Source organism: Papio anubis, chromosome 7, assembly GCF_008728515.1.
Source record: "Papio anubis isolate 15944 chromosome 7, Panubis1.0, whole genome shotgun sequence".
Lineage (NCBI taxonomy): Eukaryota > Metazoa > Chordata > Mammalia > Primates > Cercopithecidae > Papio > Papio anubis.
This window is the reverse complement of record NC_044982.1, coordinates 82,024,887-82,045,665: the sequence shown is the minus strand read 5'-3', so window position 1 is coordinate 82,045,665 and position 20,779 is coordinate 82,024,887. Positions and strand designations below refer to the sequence as shown.

General features: G+C 50.7%; 3 protein-coding genes across 11 annotated transcripts; 1 reads left to right on the top strand and 2 right to left on the bottom strand.

The window, feature by feature from the left end:
- Positions 1 to 337: 337 nt before the first annotated feature.
- On the top strand, positions 338 to 18,893 carry KHNYN (KH and NYN domain containing). Of its 9 annotated transcripts, XM_031668229.1 has the most exons (9): positions 7,169 to 7,329; positions 7,676 to 7,840; positions 7,931 to 8,148; positions 8,665 to 9,812; positions 9,924 to 10,054; positions 10,138 to 10,234; positions 13,589 to 13,696; positions 13,902 to 14,003; positions 14,556 to 18,893. In XM_031668229.1, exons 3-9 carry the CDS (start codon positions 7,948 to 7,950, stop codon positions 14,803 to 14,805), a joined length of 2,037 nt encoding a protein of 678 aa, XP_031524089.1. In that variant the 5' UTR covers positions 7,169 to 7,329; positions 7,676 to 7,840; positions 7,931 to 7,947; the 3' UTR covers positions 14,806 to 18,893. The 9 variants fall into 9 exon arrangements, with proteins under 9 accessions (XP_017816562.2, XP_017816560.2, XP_031524090.1 ...); XM_031668230.1 differs by lacking the exons at positions 7,169 to 7,329; positions 7,676 to 7,840; positions 14,556 to 18,893 and adding exons at positions 339 to 704; positions 14,129 to 14,541; XM_017961068.3 differs by lacking the exons at positions 7,169 to 7,329; positions 7,676 to 7,840 and adding an exon at positions 346 to 704.
- CBLN3 (cerebellin 3 precursor) lies at positions 1,111 to 6,883 on the bottom strand. Its single transcript, XM_017961074.2, has 3 exons — positions 5,987 to 6,883; positions 5,521 to 5,640; positions 1,111 to 5,222 (listed from the first exon to the last, which is right to left on the bottom strand). The coding sequence occupies exons 1-3, from the start codon at positions 6,284 to 6,286 to the stop codon at positions 5,025 to 5,027; spliced, it is 618 nt and encodes a 205-aa protein (XP_017816563.1). The 5' UTR covers positions 6,287 to 6,883; the 3' UTR covers positions 1,111 to 5,024.
- SDR39U1 (short chain dehydrogenase/reductase family 39U member 1) lies at positions 17,306 to 20,393 on the bottom strand. Its single transcript, XM_003901659.5, has 6 exons — positions 20,294 to 20,393; positions 19,885 to 19,991; positions 19,717 to 19,799; positions 19,231 to 19,352; positions 18,334 to 18,477; positions 17,306 to 18,030 (listed from the first exon to the last, which is right to left on the bottom strand). Exons 1-6 carry the CDS (start codon positions 20,307 to 20,309, stop codon positions 17,621 to 17,623), a joined length of 882 nt encoding a protein of 293 aa, XP_003901708.2. The 5' UTR covers positions 20,310 to 20,393; the 3' UTR covers positions 17,306 to 17,620.
- Between the last annotated feature and the right edge of the window lie 386 nt (positions 20,394 to 20,779).

Genomic DNA, 20,779 nt, shown 5'->3' with positions numbered 1-20,779 from the left:
GTCTGAGTTTTAGAAAGGGTGATTCTGGATAGAGACAACATTGTCAGCATATGGATGGTCATTGGTGCCTTTGAGAGGGTCTTAGGACCAAAGAATGCTAGGGCAGAACCTTGACGAAAATCAACACTTAAGAGACGCAGGGCACAGGAAGAGAGGTGGAGGAAAACCAGGGAGCGCACAGTCAGGGAAGTCAGGGCAGAGAGTGCTTTTAGAAGGAGGGCATAGTCAGCAGGGTCAAGTTAGGGAGAGTCTGAGTGACAGGAGGACTAGGAAGTGTTCACCAGCTTCAGTAACACGGAAGTTATGAGCCATGGCTGAGGGCAGTTCAGGTGGAGCAGTGGAGGCCATAGTTCACTGGTGATTACGAGGTGTAATGGAGAGTGTAGGCATTTGTACTACGATATTTTGCTTTAAAGAGGAGGTGAGCTGACGCTAACTACCTGCAGGAATAGATAGAGCTGAGGATAGCTATATCTATATCTACAACTACTCCATGCCTATCTTCTCTTTTAGATTTAAGAGACTTGAGCTCTTAAACTTTAAAGCTGCTGAAGGGAAGGAGTGAGTAGAAAGGAGAGTGATAGATGGCAGGATGTCTGCAGGAAACTGGATCCAAGACTGGTGGATAAGGATAGCAGCCTTGACAGGAGGAAGAACTCGTCTCCCATCAAGACAGACAGCAGGAAGCAGAGATGGGGAGGAAGGTGAGTTTATAAGTGTGGTGGTGGGCAGGGTCCTGCTTGGAGTTTCTGTGTGCTCAGTGAGGTGGAAGGTGAGGCTGTCTGCCACTGACCATGGGCCATAGGAGCAGAACTGGTGGAGCAAAAGGCTTAAAGAGTGAACAGAAGTCGGCAGTGGATTCTGGGGAAGATGAGGGGCAGCAGGCAAAGGAAACCAGTAAAGAGTCAGAGGACTGAGGATTACAGGATTGAGGACCAGATGTGGCTGGAGGTCATGGATTTAGATCCACACTGAATCCTTCATCAGTGGGACTTCTCTGTAGGAATCAGCTGCCAGGCCATGGGCATAGGGAAGGTGAACAGTTGGAGTCTGCTGTTAGGATCCTTAAAGTCCGAGGAGCTTTTGGTACCTGAAGAGGATCACTCACCATCATCTGTGCTTTATTTATTGTTTAATCTATTCACAAACCTACTGAAGGAAAAATGGTCTAAATATTTGAACACAATTTCTATAACCAGCAAATCAAAATCTCTACATTTAACAAGTAAAATTATTTAAACATTGATTAAAAACAATCAAATCCTCCTAAATATTTCAATTGAATCACAAATACATCAGTTTCTCTAAAAGCTTCATTTTGATAAAGGACACACACCATTATAAGGATTATAAAGTTTATGACACCTATGCTTAAATCCACTATAAAAATGGGCTGTAGACCTGAGAGACATTATCTCAGCTCAGGCCAATTTTTGAATTTAGATATCTAAAATAAAAATATATCTCAATGTAGATCAAGTTTTGGATTATTAATCAATGAATTTTTGGTTGGGACCTGGGAACTGGTCACCTTCTAAAATGATTAAAATCTGAACTGATATTTATCTTGTATATATCATGGGAAATTTTCAAGCCCATACGTTTTCCATGCAGTGGTATTGTAGCTGGATGCCTTTTCTCTACATGAAGCCATCTTTAAGTTTAGTGACTCTGATATGCAGATGTCCCGAAGATGTCCATACCTTAATCCCTGGAACCTGTGAATATGTTATATTACATGGCAAAACAAACTTCAAATATGCAATTCAGGTTGTGGACCTTAAAATAGGGAGATTATCCTGGCTTATCTGGGTGGGCCCAATCTAATCACATGAGTCCTTTAACTCAGAGAACTTTCTCCACTGAAGTCAGAGAGATGGTAGAAAGGTAGGCCTGAGAGATTCAAAGTGTGAGAAGCACTTGGCTTGCCATTGTTGGCTTGAGAATGGAGGGGGCCAGGACCTAAGTCCTACAACCATAAGGAACTGAACTTGAAATGAGTTTAGAAGTGAATTCCTCCCCTCCAGTAAGGAAGGCTGCCCTGCTTATACTTTGCTTTTGACCTTGTGAAACCCTGAGCAGAGAAGCCAGTCATGTTTTGTTGGACTTCTGACCCACAGAAACTGTGAGATAATAAATAGTTGCTTTAAGCCATCAAGTTGGTAGTACTTTGTGGCCGGATGTGGTAGCTCACACCTGTAATTGGATCATGTGAGGCCAGGAGTTTGAGACCAGCCTGGACAACATGGCAAAACCCCATCTTTACTGAAAATACAAAAAATTAGCTGGGCCTGGTGGTGCACAACTGTAATCCCAGCTACTCGGGAGGCTGAGGCATGAGAATTGCTTGAACCCAGGAGGTGGAGGTTGCAGTGAGCTGAAATTGCGCCACTGCACTCCAGCCTGGTCGACGGAGCGTGACTCTGTCTCAAAAAACAACAACAAAAAACAACTTCCAGTTGTCTTCCCCGATAGCTAATCTCCCCTTCTTCTTTATTATAAAACTCCCAACTTCTAGCTGGACATGGCTGCCTGGAATAAACCCTATAGCTCCTAGCCTCTCTCCCTGGCTTGGTGAGCCCAGGTGACTAAATTCTACTGAGACACAATCAGACATATTGGTGCACCTTTCAGAAAGCTTCTTTCAAGGAAAGAGATGTGCTGTTTCTTCCTTCCTCCTTCCTGTTAGGCTGATGTAATGGCTGGAGCTCAGGGAGCCATCTTGGGTCATGAGGTGGCAAGCTAAGGATGGTAGAACAGCAAGACAGGAGACTGGGCTTTCAAATGATCATAAGGCTGCCATCCATCCCTGGACCCTTATTTACAGATTCTTCTATGTGAGATAGAAATGAATTCCTATTTTGTTTAAGCTATTCTTATTTTGGGTTTTACTGTTATAGCCAAACCTACTCTTAATCATTTTGCCTAATTAATATCTCATTATAATAAGTGGGGTAATACAGAGGATCCATTTTCCAGGAGATGAACAATCAAGCCTGAGCAGTGAACAATTGTCTTGGACATTTGACTAATCCATTGTCTTATAACACACCATTGGACTGTTTTTCTTCTTAGTTGCAAAATATGCCCAAATAGTTCCATCAGTATCTTTCATTCTTGGCACAGTGCCAGATCTTCCTGGAATTACTCACAGTTCTCTGTACTCACCCCTCCCTACTTACACAGATAAAGAAAAACAAATGTACCTTGCAAATAGACAAAATGTCTACTATATTTATGTTCTACTTACCGCGACTCACTAAAAATAGCCTATTACGTTCACTCTTTTTCACTTAGTATATTAACTACCTTTTGGCACACTTTATAGTGACTTCTTTCTTTTTGAATATCATTATAGATGCATGGATTTTAAAAAATCCACCTTGTCCAATTAGCTATATTATTTTCCTTTTGATAATCAAATTGTCAAAGCATGTTAAGTGGGAGCCTCTTTAAATTGATTCCTTTGCCTTTCAGCTTTACTTTATACATTTAAAAAGTATCTTTGCTTTCTGTCATCAACAACATTTTCTGGGCCTGGAGTTACTTAAGGTGTGCAGCTATTCTTCAAGGAACCTGAGGTTTTTTTGGTATTTTTTTTTTAATGGTGACTAATATTTGAAGCAAACATCCAGTTTCTAAGAATGGATATCAGATTGTTCCTGATGTTGTTTTTAGTGTTAGTGACAGTTCAAAAAGTTATTTCTTTTTAAAACCACAAATTCACCTTGGTATTTCCTATTTAACTCAAACATTATTCAACTTTTAAAATGTAACTTTAGTATACAGTTTAATATTTATTTTCCTCTGCAACATACCTACTTGTACCCATAACACCCGATCCAAACTCCAGAGGCATCTTCTCTTTAGTGATCCTATAGTGTCTCACTGACCACCATTCTCTAGTTGTTTTATTGATAGATTCATCCAGGCTGGGCCAATGGGACAGCAGGATAAGAAAGAGAGAGGGAGGGTTTAGCATACTGGCAGGAGAGGGTCTGAAGGAATGAATCATGGAATCCCAGGCAATAGGAGGCCTAAGGAGGAGAATAAGACAGCACAGATCAGGAGAAAGAGAGATGGTGTAGATAGGCTGGAACAGGTACAGTGAAGATAACTCAGTGAGAGAGCTGGGAGGAGGGAGGCAGCAGTCAGAGTGTGGAGGGACTGACGTTCAAACTTCAAAGGTGGAGCAGTTTCAGGAGGTAGCCAAGCAAGAGGATGCATGGTTATCAATGTTTTCCATGGTCCACCTCCAGCTCTGTATACCTGCTCTCAGCTCTGCTCTCAGCCGGAGCAAACACACTCACCCTAGTCTCAGGTGGGGAGGTAAGGGCCAGAGTCTATCTGGGATCTGGCATAGAAGGACAGCCAGGATTGCTGCCTGCTGGCTGCTCTGCTATACATGCAGAATGTGTACCATGTTCAGACTAGACAATACACCCTCCTTCCTTCCTCACCAGCTACAGACTCCAGGCCCTTCCCACACTTCTGCCTGTGGCTGAGCTTTCCACCCTAGCCCATACGGTGCTGGTTCAGCTTCTGACGGTGCTGGCTGAGATCTGTGATGCTGGCATTCCTCACAGGAAGAAGCCTGCAGGGTATGCTGAGGCTTGTCCATCTGGGCTCCTGTGGGGGCCTGTGAGGCTCACCTGTGCCACCTGTTCCTGAACAGCATTGAGCAGGAAGCTGGGGTGGGGGAACAGGAGGAGCAGAGGCTGCAAAGTAGTGCAGATCTTCCTTCTTGCCAAACCTTGCCCTGATTCTAGGGCTGCAGGCAGGAACAGATGCAGCAGGTGGCTGGGAGGGGAACTGGTGGTGTGTGGGTGGAAAGACCAGGTCTGGAGATGACACAGCTCTACTCTTTTCTTAAACTTGGGTGTTTGGCACAGGGTCCCATGCAAGGAGGTGGGATGTAGGCAGCCAGAGGGGAGTCTCTCTCCTGCCTCTGCTGTTTCTGGGGCAAGAGAGGGCAGAAGAAAGTCGTCAGGGGCTGGATTCTTGTGCTTGAAAGGCTTGGGTCCTCAGAGAGGGAAGATGAGGAAGCCAGAGAAACTTGAGTATTTCCAGCCACCCAGTAGATTTCCCCGACGCAGGCGCAGAGACACTCGGTCCCCGGGGTCCAAGGGCAGTAGCACAGAGCTGGTGGCTGCCTCCCGGGTCACATCAGGGTCATTGGCAAAGGCTGAGATGACAGGCCACGTGTTCAGCATCAGGCTCACCTGGGGAGGGGAGCCCAGTTAGCCTCCATTCTCCAGTCCTTAGCTCAGGACCCCCACTTTCCCAGGGGCTTCCTCTTGGGAAGCTGGGTCTTAATGGGCTCTCCTGGGAGGGCTGAGGGGTGGCCAGCATTGGACTCTGCACATCCTCTACACTCAATGCAAGGCAGGCCCATTCCTCCCCTGGTCCTGGACTCCAGGACGCAGGTCAGTGGAGGGTCCACCTGGAGGTCAGCTGGGCTCCACTTCTTCTCCCTCCCTCCCCTCCTGAGCCAGGGATGGGGGCCAGTGCTGAGGTCACCTGGACAGTTTGGCGGTTGTACACCTTCACCACGTGGAACCGGAAGCTGTAGACACCCCGGACAGGGGCTACGAAGGAGCCGGAGGCCCGGTCAAAGCCACCGCCCTCGTTCACCAGGACCTGGGGGAAGCAGAGCCTGCTGAGTGGGGCTCAGGAAATGCCCATGGCTCAGGGGTACCATGGGGACTGGGCAGGGGCAGTGAGTAATGAATAGAAGGAGTGGCAAGTAGGAGTTAATAGGCATGAACAGATTCAAAAGAAATGGTGAGAAGGGGCAAGGAGGGGCTGCATATGGGTGGAGGGAGGGGAAATCATTGGTGGGGTGGAGCAGCAACAGGCCAGATTAGGGAAAGATGTAGGAAGCTGTTTTCTTAAAGCCTCAGGGACAACAAAGTGGGCTTGGACAGTTGCTTCCAGGTCCTTGCAGGGTCCTTCCAGGTCCCATGGACAGGGGCAGGGGGATTACCTGGTCGAAGTAGATGGCCCCACTGGTGCCATTGCCGGTTTCCCCTGCTGGCTCATGGTGGTGGCTTCGGACCGCAGCAAATGCCACTCGCCCAGGGGGCGCCTCTCCCAGGGCTGCTCCTCCGGGCCCCCCTGCGGCAGCTCGCCCAGGCTCACAGACCACAAGGCACTCCCCCTCCAGCAGGACGGGCTCTGACCCCTCCTGGGCCCACCCGGCCCCCAGGGCCAGAAGCACCAGAGCCAAGGGAAGCCTGGGACTGTGTAGGGGACCTGGTAGCCAGTGTGGCTTGGCTCCCAACATGGCTGAGGGGCTCTGCAACCCACAAGTGCCCCTGTCTTCTGCTCCTCTTCTGTTTCCGCTCCTCTCCCTGGACTCTCACCGCCAGCACCCTGATCGTCTGCCCTCTCTAGGCTCGCTACACCCCCTCTCCATACCTGTGTCCCGGCTCTGTCCTGCCTCCCACTCTTACTCCTGCTGTCACTGCAGTTCCCTCCTCCTTGGCAGAGCATGCAGTGACAGCAGTTGGGCTTTGGGAGAGAGAGGAGGGATGAAGCCGCCCGCCCGCTGGACGGGAGGGCTGCAGCCAGAGCTTCAGGGCAGCCCTGCTGGACGGGACTGCACTGAAGGCTGGACCTGGGGGGATGGAGAACACGGTATGTGTGTGTGTGAGGGGTGTGAGAGAATGTATGAGTGTGTGCATATGCCAGAGGCAGCCCCTTAACCCCCTCCTCCTATTCCTCCTCTCTTCAAAATCCCCCACAAATCAACAGCCCTTCTTCGTGGCTTCTTTCCATTTGTTGGAAGAAAGGGGTGCTCCACCCGGGGTACCCCCCTCCCTCGCCTCCGCCACGATTGCTTTGGTGGAAAGTACTTGGGCCTAGAGCACCAGTGGAGCCAGTCACGCTGCCTCTTTGGTTGGCCACATCTTTATTCGCGGGAAACAACTTTCAACGCATGGTTTCACTTTCCGAGAAATAACTGCGCAGAATGCGCGAGGACCCCGAGGGCGGGGAGACACAGTGGAGAAGCGCGAGGAGCGAGCCCTGGAGCCGCCGAGGGGACTAGGCCGAGCGGGCCCGTCGGGGCCGCTGGGCGCGGCGGCGGGGTTGGGAGGAGGGCGCGCAGCCGGGAGGAGCTGGGCTGACTCCGCCCCAGGCCAGGAAGTGACTCAAGAAACAGTTTGCGTGCGATGTGGACAAGAGAGGTCCCCGTTGGGTGAGGAACCCGGGAAGGACCGCCCAGATTCGGGCCCCCTGCCCTTGTCCCCTGGGCTAGGGGCGCGGGCAAGGCGGGGGCCCGGCGGGCGCTGAGAGGACCCGAGGCTGGCGCGGGCGGCGGAGGCGGTAGGCGCGCCCCTCCCCCGCGCCCGGGAGAGGGGAGCGGGGGCCATGGTGCGGAGTAGGCCTGGCCCGGGGTGGCTGTCCCAGTCGGCGGTGGGCGGGCCCGGCCCGGCCCGGCCCCTGGGCCCTGGGCGGTGCTCGTGGCGTGACGGAGAGGGGCAGCGGACGGCTGGGGGAGGGGTGGGAGTGGCTTGAACCTTGGAAATGGCAGACCAGGGCCCCCAGAGGACAGCCTAGTTCAAACCCCTGCTGAGGATTCGTCTGTAAGAAGCTGCAGAGTCCCCCAGGAGACTCCTTCTGGCCTCCAGGCCGAGAGCTAGAGCTGAAGCCCCCCACCCTTCTTGCTCAGGACTGTGGTCTTCGTTTTCCAAAGCCCAGACGCCCACCCTCGATAGACAGCCTTGTTTATCGGGACTTCCTCTCCGGAAAGGCCTGCATGACATATTCCCTCCCTACCTCCAGTGGACTCAGATGCTTGTCACCTACTGGGGCTGTTTACCAGAGCCTTAACTAGGTGCGACCTGTTGATAGCTGGTGTAGTCCCACAAACCAGGATTTGGATTGAGGGTGCAGGGAGGCTCTGAGCTGCCTTCTTCCCTTCCAGGGCTGGGGGCAGCAGCTATGCCTACCTGGGAGGCCCGCCCCGCGTCCCCAGACCGCTTTGCGGTGTCTGCGGAGGCTGAGAACAAGGTTCGGGAACAGCAGCCTCATGTGGAGCGCATCTTCAGCGTGGGGGTGAGTGTCCTTCCGAAGGACTGTCCGGACAACCCCCACATCTGGCTGCAGCTGGAGGGCCCTAAGGAAAACGCCAGCAGAGCCAAGGTGAACTCCTTCTCTCCCCCATCCCTCCAGGCACCAAGGACGCTTTCCCCCGGGGCGGAGGAGAGCAGGGAAGAGGAGGGGCCTGGGGAGGATCTCGACTTCTTGGTTGTCTCACTGGCAACCTCAGTGCCCCTGAGTTTTGAGGGACTTTCCGACTCTATATTTGTTTTCAGTTTCAGCTTAATTTCTTCTGTGATAGCCCAGGCTCGCAAAAATCATTCTGTGCTCTTTGGTAGAGTAGAGAGATCTGGCTGAACAAGTTGGCCCCACCAAGGAATGCACTGTGAGGTGGGAGGCTGGGCCACATTGCTTCCTTTGGGATTAGGCTGGGGTTCCAGGATGGCTCAGTTTTGTGATAGGAGTCTCAGTTTCCTTATTTCTAAAATGGGAATAACATCATGTGGATACTTCAGACATCCTGGAGCTCAGGAGCGAGCAAGGATCCAGGAGAGGTGACCCAGGCCAGTTAGGATTCCAGCAGTTTACTTTTCCTGACCTTCCCTTCCTCCCAACCAGGAGTACCTGAAGGGCCTCTGCAGCCCAGAACTGCAGGATGAAATCCATTACCCGCCCAAACTGCACTGCATCTTTCTGGGAGCCCAGGGCTTCTTCCTTGACTGTCTGGCCTGGAGCACATCAGCCCATCTGGTGCCCAGGGCGCCCGGCACACTGATGATCAGTGGCCTGACTGAGGCTTTTGTCATGGCTCAGAGCCGGGTAGAAGAGCTGACAGAGCGGCTGAGCTGGGACTTCACGCCAGGACCATCTTCCGGAGCCTCTCAGTGTACTGGAGTGCTGAGAGACTTCTCTGCCCTGCTGCAGTCGCCGGGGGATGCCCATAGAGAGGCTCTGCTGCAGTTGCCCCTGGCTGTCCAGGAGGAGCTGCTGAGTCTGGTGCAGGAGGCGTCCAGTGGGCAGGGGCCAGGAGCGCTGGCTTCTTGGGAGGGGCGGAGCTCAGGCTTGCTCCGTGCTCAGTGCCAAGAAGAGAGAGCTCCCCCTAGTGACGGCAGGGAGTCCCTGGACACTGGATCTGTGGGACCCAGAGATTCCAGGGGAGCAAGGGGAGACAATTATGTTGTGGAAAAGGAGGGAGGGAAACAGGGTGGTCCCAGGGAGATGGATTTGGGGTGGAAGGAATTGCCTGGGGAAGAGGCCTGGGAGAGAGAAGTGGCCCTCAGGCCACAGTCAGTGGGTGGAGGGTTAAGGGAGTCAGCACCCCTGAAAGGGAAGGCCCTGGGGAAGGAGGAGGTAACTCAAGGAGGAGGAGGGGTCTGTGTCCACCGTGAGCCTCCCGGTGCCCATGGCTCCTGTCACAGGGCAGCTCAGTCCCGAGGAGCCTCCCTCCTCCAGCGGCTCCACAATGGGAATGCCTCTCCTCCAAGGGTGCCCAGCCCTCCGCCTGCACCAGAACCCCCATGGCACTGTGGAGACCGGGGTGACTGGGGAGACCGGGGAGATGGTGGGGACAGGGGAGACAAGCAGCAGGGCATGGCACGGGGTCGGGGGCCTCAATGGAAACGAGGTGCCCGAGGGGGCAACTTGGTGACTGGCACACAGCGTTTCAAGGAGGCCCTGCAGGATCCTTTCACACTGTGCCTTGCCAATGTGCCTGGCCAGCCAGACCTCCGCCATATTGTCATTGACGGCAGCAACGTGGCCATGGTGTGAGTACCTGGTGGGGCTGAGGGCCTAGGGGAGGGAGGATATGTCCTGAGGGGCTGGCATTGTAGCCAGGGTGCCAAGCCCCTCCTCTGGCCGACCCCCTCCCACTGCAGGCATGGCCTTCAGCACTACTTCTCCAGCCGGGGCATTGCCATTGCTGTGCAGTACTTCTGGGACCGTGGCCACCGTGACATAACTGTCTTTGTGCCTCAGTGGCGCTTCAGTAAGGATTCCAAAGTCAGAGGTGAGTTGGGCCTGGTCTTCAGTGTCCCAGGGTAGGCTCTGTTTCCACCTTGAGGAGAACCCTATTATGTTCTTTTTTAATAGAGAGTCACTTCCTGCAAAAGCTGTATTCCCTCAGCCTGCTCTCCCTCACACCCTCACGAGTCATGGATGGCAAGAGGATTTCCTCCTATGATGACAGGTACTTGCTCCTCTCCTGGCCCCAGGCTTGATATTCAACGAGCCGTGTGGAAGATTGAGGGAGAGAGAAAAGCTCCTGGTGGTTTACACTTTCCAAGCCTTGGTGGTGGGTAAGGGCCAGTTACTCCTCTGTGTGCCTTATGATCGGGTAGGTAAACCTGCCCTGCAGGTGTGATGAGATGAACTGTAGACAACCATGTTTGCCTATTCATCATTCATCAAACAAAATGATACCTCATATTTGTATAGTGCCTTACTGTCTAGAAAATACTGGTTTAGTGGAAAGGTGGGAAAGCTGGTTACATAAATAGCTGACACGATGTCTTCTTATAACCTGAATTTCCAAACATGCAGAGAAACTTCCCTAACATTCTGGAGAAACCAGAGTAAAGATCAAAATAACAAGTAAAATGAAGAAACAACCCACGAATAATAGGACTGTACAAAACATGGTATAATAGAAGGATCACTGGATTTAGAATTGGAAGATCTGAATTTGAGCCTCATGTAGCACTACTCATTGACTTTGACTGTGCAACTTTTCTTTTTTTTTTTTTTTTTTTTTTTTTTTTTAGACGGAGTCTCGCTCTGTCACCCAGGCTGGAGTGCAGTGGCCGGATCTCAGCTCACTGCAAGCTCCGCCTCCCGGGTTCACGCCATTCTCCTGCCTCAGCCTCCCGAGTAGCTGGGACTACAGGCGCCTGCGACCTCGCCCGGCTAAGTTTTTGTATTTTTTAGTAGAGACGAGGTTTCACTGTGTTAGCCAGGATGGTCTCGATCTCCTGACCTCGTGATCCGCCCGTCTCGGCCTCCCAAAGTGCTGGGATTACAGGCTTGAGCCACCGCGCCCGGCGACTGTGCAACTTTTCTTAGTGAATTAACCTCTTTGTCTCAGGGTCCTCCTCCATTCATTTACCCTCCTTGTGAATATACGAAAAAGATGAGGTATGTGCTTGCCTTGCTCAAGGTGCTGGGCAAGAGTACAGTGACGTTCCTTCGTAACTTTGCACAGACCTACTCAAGTGTAGCAGTGGGTATATCTCCAATCTACAGTTGTGGAGACAGAGCATCAGAATGGTTACCTGTCTTAGCAAAGGGAAATTAGACCTCAAAGCTGCCAGATGGTTTTAATGAAAATACAAGGCACATTTCTACCATAGTCTGCATAGGTGGTGTGAGAAATGAGCAGATTTTAGAGAGCCAAGTTAAAAATTTTACAAGTTCTTTATTCTCTAGGGCATTATTCAGTTTTTAAAAATAGTTTCCAAACCATAGTGATATATACTTTGTCTTTTCAAACACTTACCTTCTATTCCTTAACAAGTAAATGGTATTCTACAAAAAAGCAGTTTACTTTCTCCCAATGTTATTCTATTTATGTCTAGATTTCACAGATTACCCAAGATATGGAACCTTCTTTCCACACCTGCATTGAAACAGAATTGAAACTGAAGATTGAGTTCGTTTTAATGAATGTTAAAGGCATGTGTCTGCCCAGTTGTGTGGGACCTGGTTGGCAGATAACATAATATAAATTGGGAATTTGCCCAATAACAGTGAATAAACACAGTGGTGCACAGCATAGGCATACTGAATGAATGTTGCTGAACAACATACTGTGTAATGCGATCATAGTAAAATATGCTTAACTGGAAAATACCGTTTGCATACCATAAGTGTACCATATACTTTTTGTTTTTGTTTTTTTGAGACAGAGCCTTGCTCTGTCCGCATACTGGAGTGCAGTGGCATGATCTCGGCTCACTGCAACCTCCGCCTTCTGGGTTCAAGTGATTCCCCTACCTCAGCCTCCCGAGTAGCTGGGACTTCAGGTGCATGCCACTATGCCTGGCTAATTTTTAGCATTTTAGTAGAGATGGGGTTTCACCATGTTGGCCAGGGTGGTCTTGATTTCCTGACCTCATGATCCGCCCACGTCAGCCTCCCAAAGTGCTGGGATTACAGGCGTGAGCCACCAAGTCCGGCCAAGTGTACCATAGACATTTGTATGTCATTCTCTGAATTTGTTTCCCAGACAGAAGCTCAGAGCCTGATATCTGTCACATCTAATCCTGACTCCAAGTTCCCCCTATACCACACTATCTTTCAAATACTGACTGCTCACTTAGTACTAGGTGCATGGCCTGCAGGAGGAGGTGGGAACACTGGGAACAAGATCTGATTCTTGACTAGAGAGCTGAAAGAAACCATAAACCAAACACTACAGGAATGCGCCCTTCTGGCTGGGGTTTTGTGGGAAAGGAGAGATTTGTGAGTTTTTGTGTTGAGAAGACTGGGATGGTTGGGATCTCTTGGTTTCTAAATCTGTTAAAAAGACCACCACCCACCACCTCATGAGTCCTATCCTGTCTTGTGGAATCAGAGTTACTGAAGTGGAGCCCAGGCATTTTTTTTAAAAGTTCACTTGGTGATTCTTTTCCTTAGCAAGTCTTGGGAAGTGCCTTCCAGATAGAGGAAATAGTTGGAGAAATATGGAAGTCAGCATAAGACATATGTGGAGAGCAGAGTGTAATCTGATTATTGATTTTAGCTGGAGTTGGGAGTGGATTAGGGAATATTGGGAGAGAGAAGGCTGTAAGGGTGATTTGAGCTGGCCTGTAGAAGGCCTTAGCTGCCAGGCCTGGGCGTGTAGACTTTATTTGGTAAATAAAGGGCAAGTGTGGAAGAGTTTTGTGTAGGGGATAAGCATGCTTTCTTGTGGCAGGGCAGGGGAGACTTGAGGGTGGGTGAGTGGTCAGAGGTGGGGACCCCCTTGTTGGGAAGTGATGCATGATCTCAGTTGCAGTATTTGAATTACTAGGGTGCTAATGGTGGTCCTGGGAAGGAAGGGAGCAGAGCACAAAGGCTTTTCAAAGGAAGGGCATGTTGGATTTGCGAGGGATTGGTTGGGCAGGGTGGAAGACAGTCAGAGCTAGATCTTACTGTTCACTAATGTGGCACAAAGTGTTGGGTAAAGGACTATGGTGAGCAGATAGGATACTACTGGGAGACCACCTTGGATTCATCTTTGTTTCCTCTCTAGCCCATGGCACTTATATCTAGTCAGTTGCCTGTAGCTGGGTCAAGTGAGGTAGGGGGCCAGATCTCCATCATCAGAAGTGACTCATGGGAGTCAGTAAAACTTCTGGGGTTGGGGCCTTGGAGAGTCTCAAATGGTTGCTGTGGTTTTTCCTTTTATTTTTATAGATTTGGGGGATACCAGTACAGTTTTGCTACATGGATATAATGCATAGTGGTGAAGTCTAGGCTAATGTAACCATGATCCAAATAGTGAACATTGTACCCAGTAGGTAATTTTTCAACCCTCCCTTGGTTGCTGTGGTTTTGGAGACAGGTTCATGGTGAAGCTGGCTGAAGAGACAGATGGGATAATTGTCTCCAATGACCAGTTCCGGGACCTGGCGGAGGAGTCTGAGAAGTGGATGGCAATCATCAGAGAACGGTGAGGGAGCCCTCCTGCTGAGAATTGGGCACAGATGCAGATGTTTTTCTAAAGCCAGCTCTGCTCTGGCCATGGGGTGAAAACTCTGGGAAGCAGGTGAAGTTTTCTTGAAGGATGGAGCCAGCAGCTTCTGGTGATACTGGTCTCAGTCGTCTGGGAAGTGGGCCAGGGCCCCCTCTGTGACCACATATCTTTCGCCATCCAGCCTGCTGCCCTTTACCTTTGTGGGAAACCTCTTCATGGTACCTGATGACCCACTGGGACGAAACGGCCCCACCCTGGATGAATTTCTGAAGAAGCCAGCCAGGTAATCCTTCCCCTAGACTACTTGCAGGCAGCCCCCACCCCTGGCCCTCTCTTAGCAGGCCCAGAGACTTGGGTGGAAGTGTGATATCAGTTTGGGCAAAATTAAGTGTGATCTTAATTTTGCAGTGGTTTGAGTTGCCTTGGCCTTTATAAGCTTCCCAGGGGATCCTGACATAGAACCTCCTTGCTGGTAGGGAAACACCTGCTTCCTGTTTCTCTTAATCAGTATGTTTGATGGAGTTATTTGGAAAACGGTTGCTTATACTGAGATCCAGTTGTATTCAGCATGCCTTCTACTGACCATTACATAAGTGATTCATTTAGGACTAGAACTACATCATAATAGTGGCAGAGTTCACCCTGGTTCCAAAAGAACGGCCCAGCTCCCCTTCAGAAGTGGGTTGATACTGCCACTCAGTGGTCAGCTTCAGGAACTTCCGGGTTTCTCCCCCAAAGCCAAGAATAGGCAGGACAATTAAGAGAGGGGTAGCCCACTAAGATCTAATTTCCCCCCAGGATGCTCATCAGCTCTTTTTCGTCTGTTTCTTCCTAGGACACAAGGGTCTTCTAAGGCTCAGCATCCTTCCAGGGGCTTTGCAGAACATGGTAAACAGCAGCACGGGAGAGAAGAGGAAAAAGGTAGTGGTGGCATTCGGAAGACCCGGGAAACAGAGCGGCTCCGGCGGCAGCTGCTGGAGGTGTTTTGGGGTCAGGATCACAAGGTGGACTTCATCCTGCAGCGGGAGCCATACTGCCGGGACATTAACCAACTGTCTGAGGCCCTGCTCAGTCTTAACTTTTGAGCCTCACCTGCTTGAGTGGTTGCCGCCCCATCAGCTCCAGCCGCCTCCAGCTCAGCCCTTTCTGTGAGAGTCCCTCTGCTGCTCACACTCTGATCCAGAGGCACCCTGAGTTGATGCTTTGGATCAGGGAAGCCACTTTGGGACAGGTCCATAAAGTGACCTGATCTTACCGAGTGAGGACCTCAGCCAGCTCTCAAGAGGTTCTGCTCAGCCTTAACTTCTCAACTTTGCCTTAGCACAGGGTTTCTGTAGGGAGTAGGGGCTGCTGGAGAGGATTAGTTCTGGACACTGAGACTGTTGGCTCCACCTCCAAGCTGAGCTGGGGTGGAGGGCAGGGTGGGCGGGAACTGACAGGAAGTTAAGCTGTTCCTCTCTCTGGCTGCTGCTGTGGATGGCCAGAGGACAGGATACTCCCTGGCTGAGCTCCTGGGAGTGTGGAAGGAGACGCTGGGCCCTGGAAGGGCCACAGCGTTATGTGGATGGGGCCACGATAGGATGGAGTGAGCTAGTGAAGAAGGCAGAGGGAGACTTGGCTTCTGGTCTCAGCTATGCCTGTTTGTGATTGAGTTGCTTGGGCTTTACTTCCGCCTACAAATCAGTGGTAAAAATACCTGTTGGGAGGAGAAATGAGAACATAGAGGAAACCTTCTTGGAGAAAAGGTGCTTGGACCAAGTCTCAGGTGTGTCTGCCTGTGGCTGCACAGGCTCTCTAACCAAAACCTCACTTTCAGAGAGATGTGGGTCCTTTGTCTTCAGGGTCCACACCCTAGATTTTAACACTGCATTCTCACTATAACATGCCCTATAATGGCTGCATCCCTTTTGAGCAACCTCCAAAATCCACATTTATACAATAGGTAAATTAGGGATGACTGCATTATCAGAATACTCTCAGGGTTCCTATAAATGGCAGCTCTCCTGTTGTATTCAAGTGTTTGTTTACAGACTAACAAATTTGTTGGCAAATCCCTGGTTAGATGCACTTGCTGGTGTTGAGATGAACACATCGATTTTTCACCAAATCGATGAAGCCATGCTCTGCAATGACAATATTAATGTGATCCAACCCTAACATTTTCTCTATGGAAGATATATGTTGCATAAAGTGAGGCACACTTCTGCTTTATATATGTGTGTATGGGGATGGGAAGACTTAACGGAAGTTGAACCAGTTGGTTCTAGATGAACCAATTATCTGGAAAATGAAATAACCAGAGTTGGAAGGCACTTGACTGGCCACCAGACCAACTCTGCTGTCACTAACATGCTCTCTCCACCCTGATTCCTACAGGTCATTGCCCTCAGTCTGCTTGAAGTCCTCCTGTGCCAGAGAATTTACTATCTCCAAGGTAGCACATTCCCTGTGTAGACGGTATTAATCAGTACTCCTTCCTTTAGTGCAGCCTAAAGTATGCTTTTCTGTTACGTCTACCTTTGAGGCTGGTCATACCCCCAGGAACAATACAGAGCCAGTCAACTTCCTGGAATCCAAGACCAGATAAAGAAGTAGGACAGGTGCCCCTGGATTCTGTTCTATGTGGGCCCTGTGGTGAGTCTCTGGATAAGATCTTTTCCAGGCCGTGACTTTTGCCTCCCTCTGAATGGCACAGGGAGTTGAATACTGCATGGAGAATGTAATGATGATGGGGAGGGTCCTTGGGTCCTTGTGTCCTCACCCCTCCCTTTTTGGTGATTTACACCACTGTACCATACTGACCCAGGCTGGGGGCAGGTGTGTTGGAGACAGGCTGGTCAAGGAGGTGACAGTGATTCGGAGATAACCCAGAGGTCCCTGAGAAGAAGAGACTGGTTAATATGGCCTGAACCGGTGGCTGGGGTAACTGTGTCTGATCAAGTTATGGCAGATGTCACAGCTTTAGGTAGGTAAAAAGGGTCTTAGATGAAAACTTGGGAGGTTTTTTTTTTTCCGGATAGGGTTGTTTATAGTTCTTGATTGGTATCTTGCCCTTTTCACTTTCAGTGATGGTGAGTGTACAGTAGACCAAAAGTATCTTCTGCCCTTTTGTGCTAACGGCGCTGGTTGACTTGAGTGGCCCCAGTCAGATGAGAGGCAAGTCCTAAGCTTCTTATAGACAGGGATGTTGGCTTTGTTCTGCTGCAGCCTGATAAACTGGGACCACTGTGTGGTTAGTAATGCACTTGCCATTTGGTGACACAGACTGAAGTCTATCCTACACCTGGGCCTCACCTCTTCCTCTACTGGCATTCTAATGGCACTCTGACAGCATCCAGGGTGACTACAGGGCCCACTGGAAATAGATCATCATTCTGTCTTCTAGTGCCTACCTTTATCATAACCAGATGTCCCAAACTTGTGACAAGCTCTTTTGGCAACTGAAGGACCAAGAAGGGAGAGGGTGATGAGAGAGACTGCCCATTATAACTTTCAAAACCCCGTCTTGGGGGAAGAATCATCTAGGGTGACATTCCTTGAAGTAAATCGTAGGCGAATCTAGGCCAGAGAGATGAGCCAAGGTTGGTAAGATAATTTATCTTTATTGCCTAAACTGCAGAGCATTCTCTACACAGCATAAAGGAGAAGTGGGGCAGCTGCAGGACATGTGGAGAAACCCAACTGGGAAATCTTGCAAGGAGTTGAAAAGATTAGATGTCCCAACCTGATGAGATTACAGCCTTGAGACAATAAGGTGGAGCAACAGAACAATGGGAAAGAGGACTGGGGGAGAAATCTAAGAACCAGATGGCTTCAGCTCTCTAGAGGAGCTGAGCCTATTCACAGTGCCTAACCTGGAAGCCTATGAGGGACAGGCCTCAGGCCCTTGCCATGACCTACTTAGGCTACAATTTCCTTTAAGGCAGCCCCTAGCTCTGGGAAGGAGTACTGGTAGCCAGTAGCCAGTGTTCGCCGTGGGATCACCTTCTGGCCCTCCAGCAGCATGATGGCACGCTCTCGCCCAAAGACAGCTTGCACTATAGTGCTGGGGACAGGGATGAAGGCTTGGTGGCCCAGGGCAGCACCCAAGGCCTGGGCAAACTCAGCATTAGTGGCGGAGGATGGAGCCACTCCATTCAGGACCCCGTGCACGTGGTTTGCTTCAAGAGCATGGGTCAGGATTCCTGCCAGGTCCCCGATGTGTATCCAGGGGAAGAATTGGTGGCCTGAGCCGATGGGGCCCCCCAGGCCCAGCCGAAAGGGCAGCAGCATGTGGCTGATGGCACCACCCCCACGGCCCAGTACAACCCCTACAGCAGGCAAGAGAGAAGGTACAGAGGTCCTCTCAGCCTTGAAGCAGCCCCACTGCTCCTCCTGGTTTCTGTTTCCCCTTCCTCACTCTCCCCATGCTGACTTGGCTCTGTAACAGAAGTGAGCAGTATGGCTCTCTAAGACTTCATACCTTCTCATCTGCAGGATGGCTAGAAGTGGTAGCATCCTCTCACTCTGTAATCTCAGCTCCCCTAATCCCATCAGCTCTCCTAATCCCATCACTTCCCCAGCCCAGAGAAGACATTCCAACCCTGTCTGATACCCAGGCCCCTGTTTCTCACCCGAGCGCACCACCACCTGGCGTGTAGAATCTCCAGGAAGCCTGGCTGCAGCTTCCCATTTGGTTACGAGGTTGGAGAAAAAGTCAAAGTCCCCTCCTGGGCTGTCTTCATCATACTCCGCAGTCAGACTGGGCTGGTAGTAAGCTGCCGGTGGAATACACTCATTTGCCCTGGGTGTCCTTGGTCCTGCCTGGCTCTCTGTAGTGGAGGCTTCCCTTGGCCTCACCTTCTTTGGCCCTTAGGATCTCCCCATTTGGAGACAGAGCCATTTGGATATTTTCCCCTTGAACTTTTCCAGGACCTGAAGTGTTCCTTCCCTGGAGGAACTCTGGTTGCAGGGCTAAACTTAGAGGCTGCTAGAGTGTAGTGGTTAAGAACAGGAACTTGGGTACCAGGCTGCCTGAGTTTTAATCAGCTCCCTCATTTTTAACTCTGTGACTTGATGCAAGTTACTTAACCTCTCTGTATAGAATTTTCACATCTTTAAAATGGGAATAATAGTACCTACCTCATAGGGTTGTTGTAAGGAATAAATGATAGTAAGCATAAAACACTTCAAATAGTGGCTGGTGTGTGCATTATAATTGTTTGCAATTACTTGGTCCCAGAGGTGACCAGGAACTCTGTTCCTAAAGAACTATGGTGTGAGAAGTAAGGGACTTTGGAATAGGTGGACTTTTCCCTGGCACTAAGAGTGATGCCACTCCTCACTCTTTTTCAGGGTCTCAGTTTCTTAGTGAAAGTACACAAAGGTTAGGAGAAACATGCATGGATCAAGGGCCTAGGAAGTCATTTTGCCTGGAAAAAACCAGTGCTTGGGTGTGTGCACAGCTACAGAGGTCTGAGTTACCCCCTTCCCATGGCTAATATGAGGGGCTGGTGATTTAGGGGGCATACCTACACCTGTGACTAAGACCCAGGCCTTGGGGAGTTGTGGGGCTTTGGTGATGGCTTTAGCCAGCAATTGGGTGGTCTCTAGGCGGCTGCGGAGAACCTCTTTTTGGAAGGTTTCATTCCATCTGCAGGAGAAACATGGGAAATAAAAAGCCACTAAATACATAGGTGCACATATCCCTCTCTCTATCTTTTCCTGGGAACTATTTCATACCCATTTCTAGTAAAGCCCTGAATTTTGGCTTAACAGAAACAGTCAACGTCTCCTGTAGAGGGAAAGGGCATACATTTTCTGGGCATCCTGAGTTATACCTGAGGACTTAAGCCAATTGGCTGACTGGGTGGAGAAGTGGAGCAGAATGAGTAGTCTGGGATATCGGTTTAGTTCAGAATCTGGGAGCTCCATTACCCTTAGCTCACAGGTTCTCATCAGTGGTACACTCTCCTCCCTGTGCTCTAGTGGGTATCAGCTTTAGGGCCCAGGCTGACCTTCGGAGAGGGTTGAGGATGTTCTCTCCGGCCAGGTTGACGGCGGCATCGCAGCTCGGCAGCCCAGATGCAGCCAGCTCATCCTGTTGGAGAAAGCACACAGTGCCCCTGCCCCGCCCTGCACCGCCCAACTCTGCCCTCCCACCCGCTTCCAGAGGATGGACTTACCCACGTGATCCGGCCGGGCCCGGGCTGTCGGGAGATCAAGGTCACTTCGTGGCCTCTGGCATTCAGCAGCTGGCTTAGGGCTGTCCCAATGAAGCCAGTCCCGCCACCTGATCGGAAAATACAAATTGCTTATATTCCCGGGGAGCCGGGGTGGGGACGCCTTTCGTCCCCGCTGTGGCCCCCCTCTTCTGGCGCCAGCCCATCTGACACCAGACTGCTCCCCACTTCTCCCCCTCCCCGCGATGCAGAGGTGACACAGGTCACAGGGATTAGGGAGATTCGGCTTCTCGGGCTAGGCGGCCAAGGCCAGGTTACCAGTGCACTAGACAGTGCCCTCCCGGAAGCGGATTCCCAGCCCTCAATCTCCGACTAAGCCCGCCCGGCACGCTCCCTTTCTGCAGTCCCTCACCCACAAGCACACGCATAGCGACTAGGACCTAACGCGCCTGCGTAAGGTTTAGAGTTTACCTCACTTCAGACGCGACCAGGACCTCTCTGCGCATGTCCCTTTCGGGAAGCGGGTTCCAATCGAGGTCGCAATCCTGTGCGTGGCCCTTTTCGGCGACCCGGAAAAGCTTGTAAATATAGGCTGTGTGTTTCTCTAGCAAGCGAGGTGGGAGGGATTAGACCGATGGACCCAGAAAAGGCGGAGGAGGGAAGGTTTTAGTGTAGAAAACCAGCCAAACCAAACTCAACCAACAAAACCCTTCACTTAAAACCCGAAGCTACCCAGACCTCAGAATTCTGGATATCTATTAAGTTGGCGGGTCAGTAATGCAAGAGAACCCTTTCATCGGTAGTCTGGATTTCTTTCCACTCGGCCAGTTTTTTCTGCTCTCTCTTCCCGCTGGCTCCTTTCTATCCGTATTTAAACATTCCAAAGGTCCCCTCATAT

Coding starts and splice junctions, on each gene's coding strand:
- KHNYN (XM_017961068.3), top strand. CDS start 593: ATGTCTGCAGGAAACTGGATCCAAGACTGGTGGATAAGGATAGCAGCC. Junction 9,813..9,923: donor GGCAGCAACGTGGCCATGGT/GTGAGTACCTGG, acceptor CTCCCACTGCAG/GCATGGCCTTCAGCACTACT. Junction 13,697..13,901: donor ATGGCAATCATCAGAGAACG/GTGAGGGAGCCC, acceptor TTCGCCATCCAG/CCTGCTGCCCTTTACCTTTG.
- CBLN3 (XM_017961074.2), bottom strand. CDS start 6,286: ATGTTGGGAGCCAAGCCACACTGGCTACCAGGTCCCCTACACAGTCCC. Junction 5,641..5,986: donor GGGCCATCTACTTCGACCAG/GTAATCCCCCTG, acceptor TGCTTCCCCCAG/GTCCTGGTGAACGAGGGCGG. Junction 5,223..5,520: donor ACAACCGCCAAACTGTCCAG/GTGACCTCAGCA, acceptor TCCCCTCCCCAG/GTGAGCCTGATGCTGAACAC.
- SDR39U1 (XM_003901659.5), bottom strand. Junction 19,800..19,884: donor GGCCCGGCCGGATCACGTGG/GTAAGTCCATCC, acceptor TTTCTCCAACAG/GATGAGCTGGCTGCATCTGG. Junction 19,353..19,716: donor ATCCTCAACCCTCTCCGAAG/GTCAGCCTGGGC, acceptor TTTCTCCTGCAG/ATGGAATGAAACCTTCCAAA.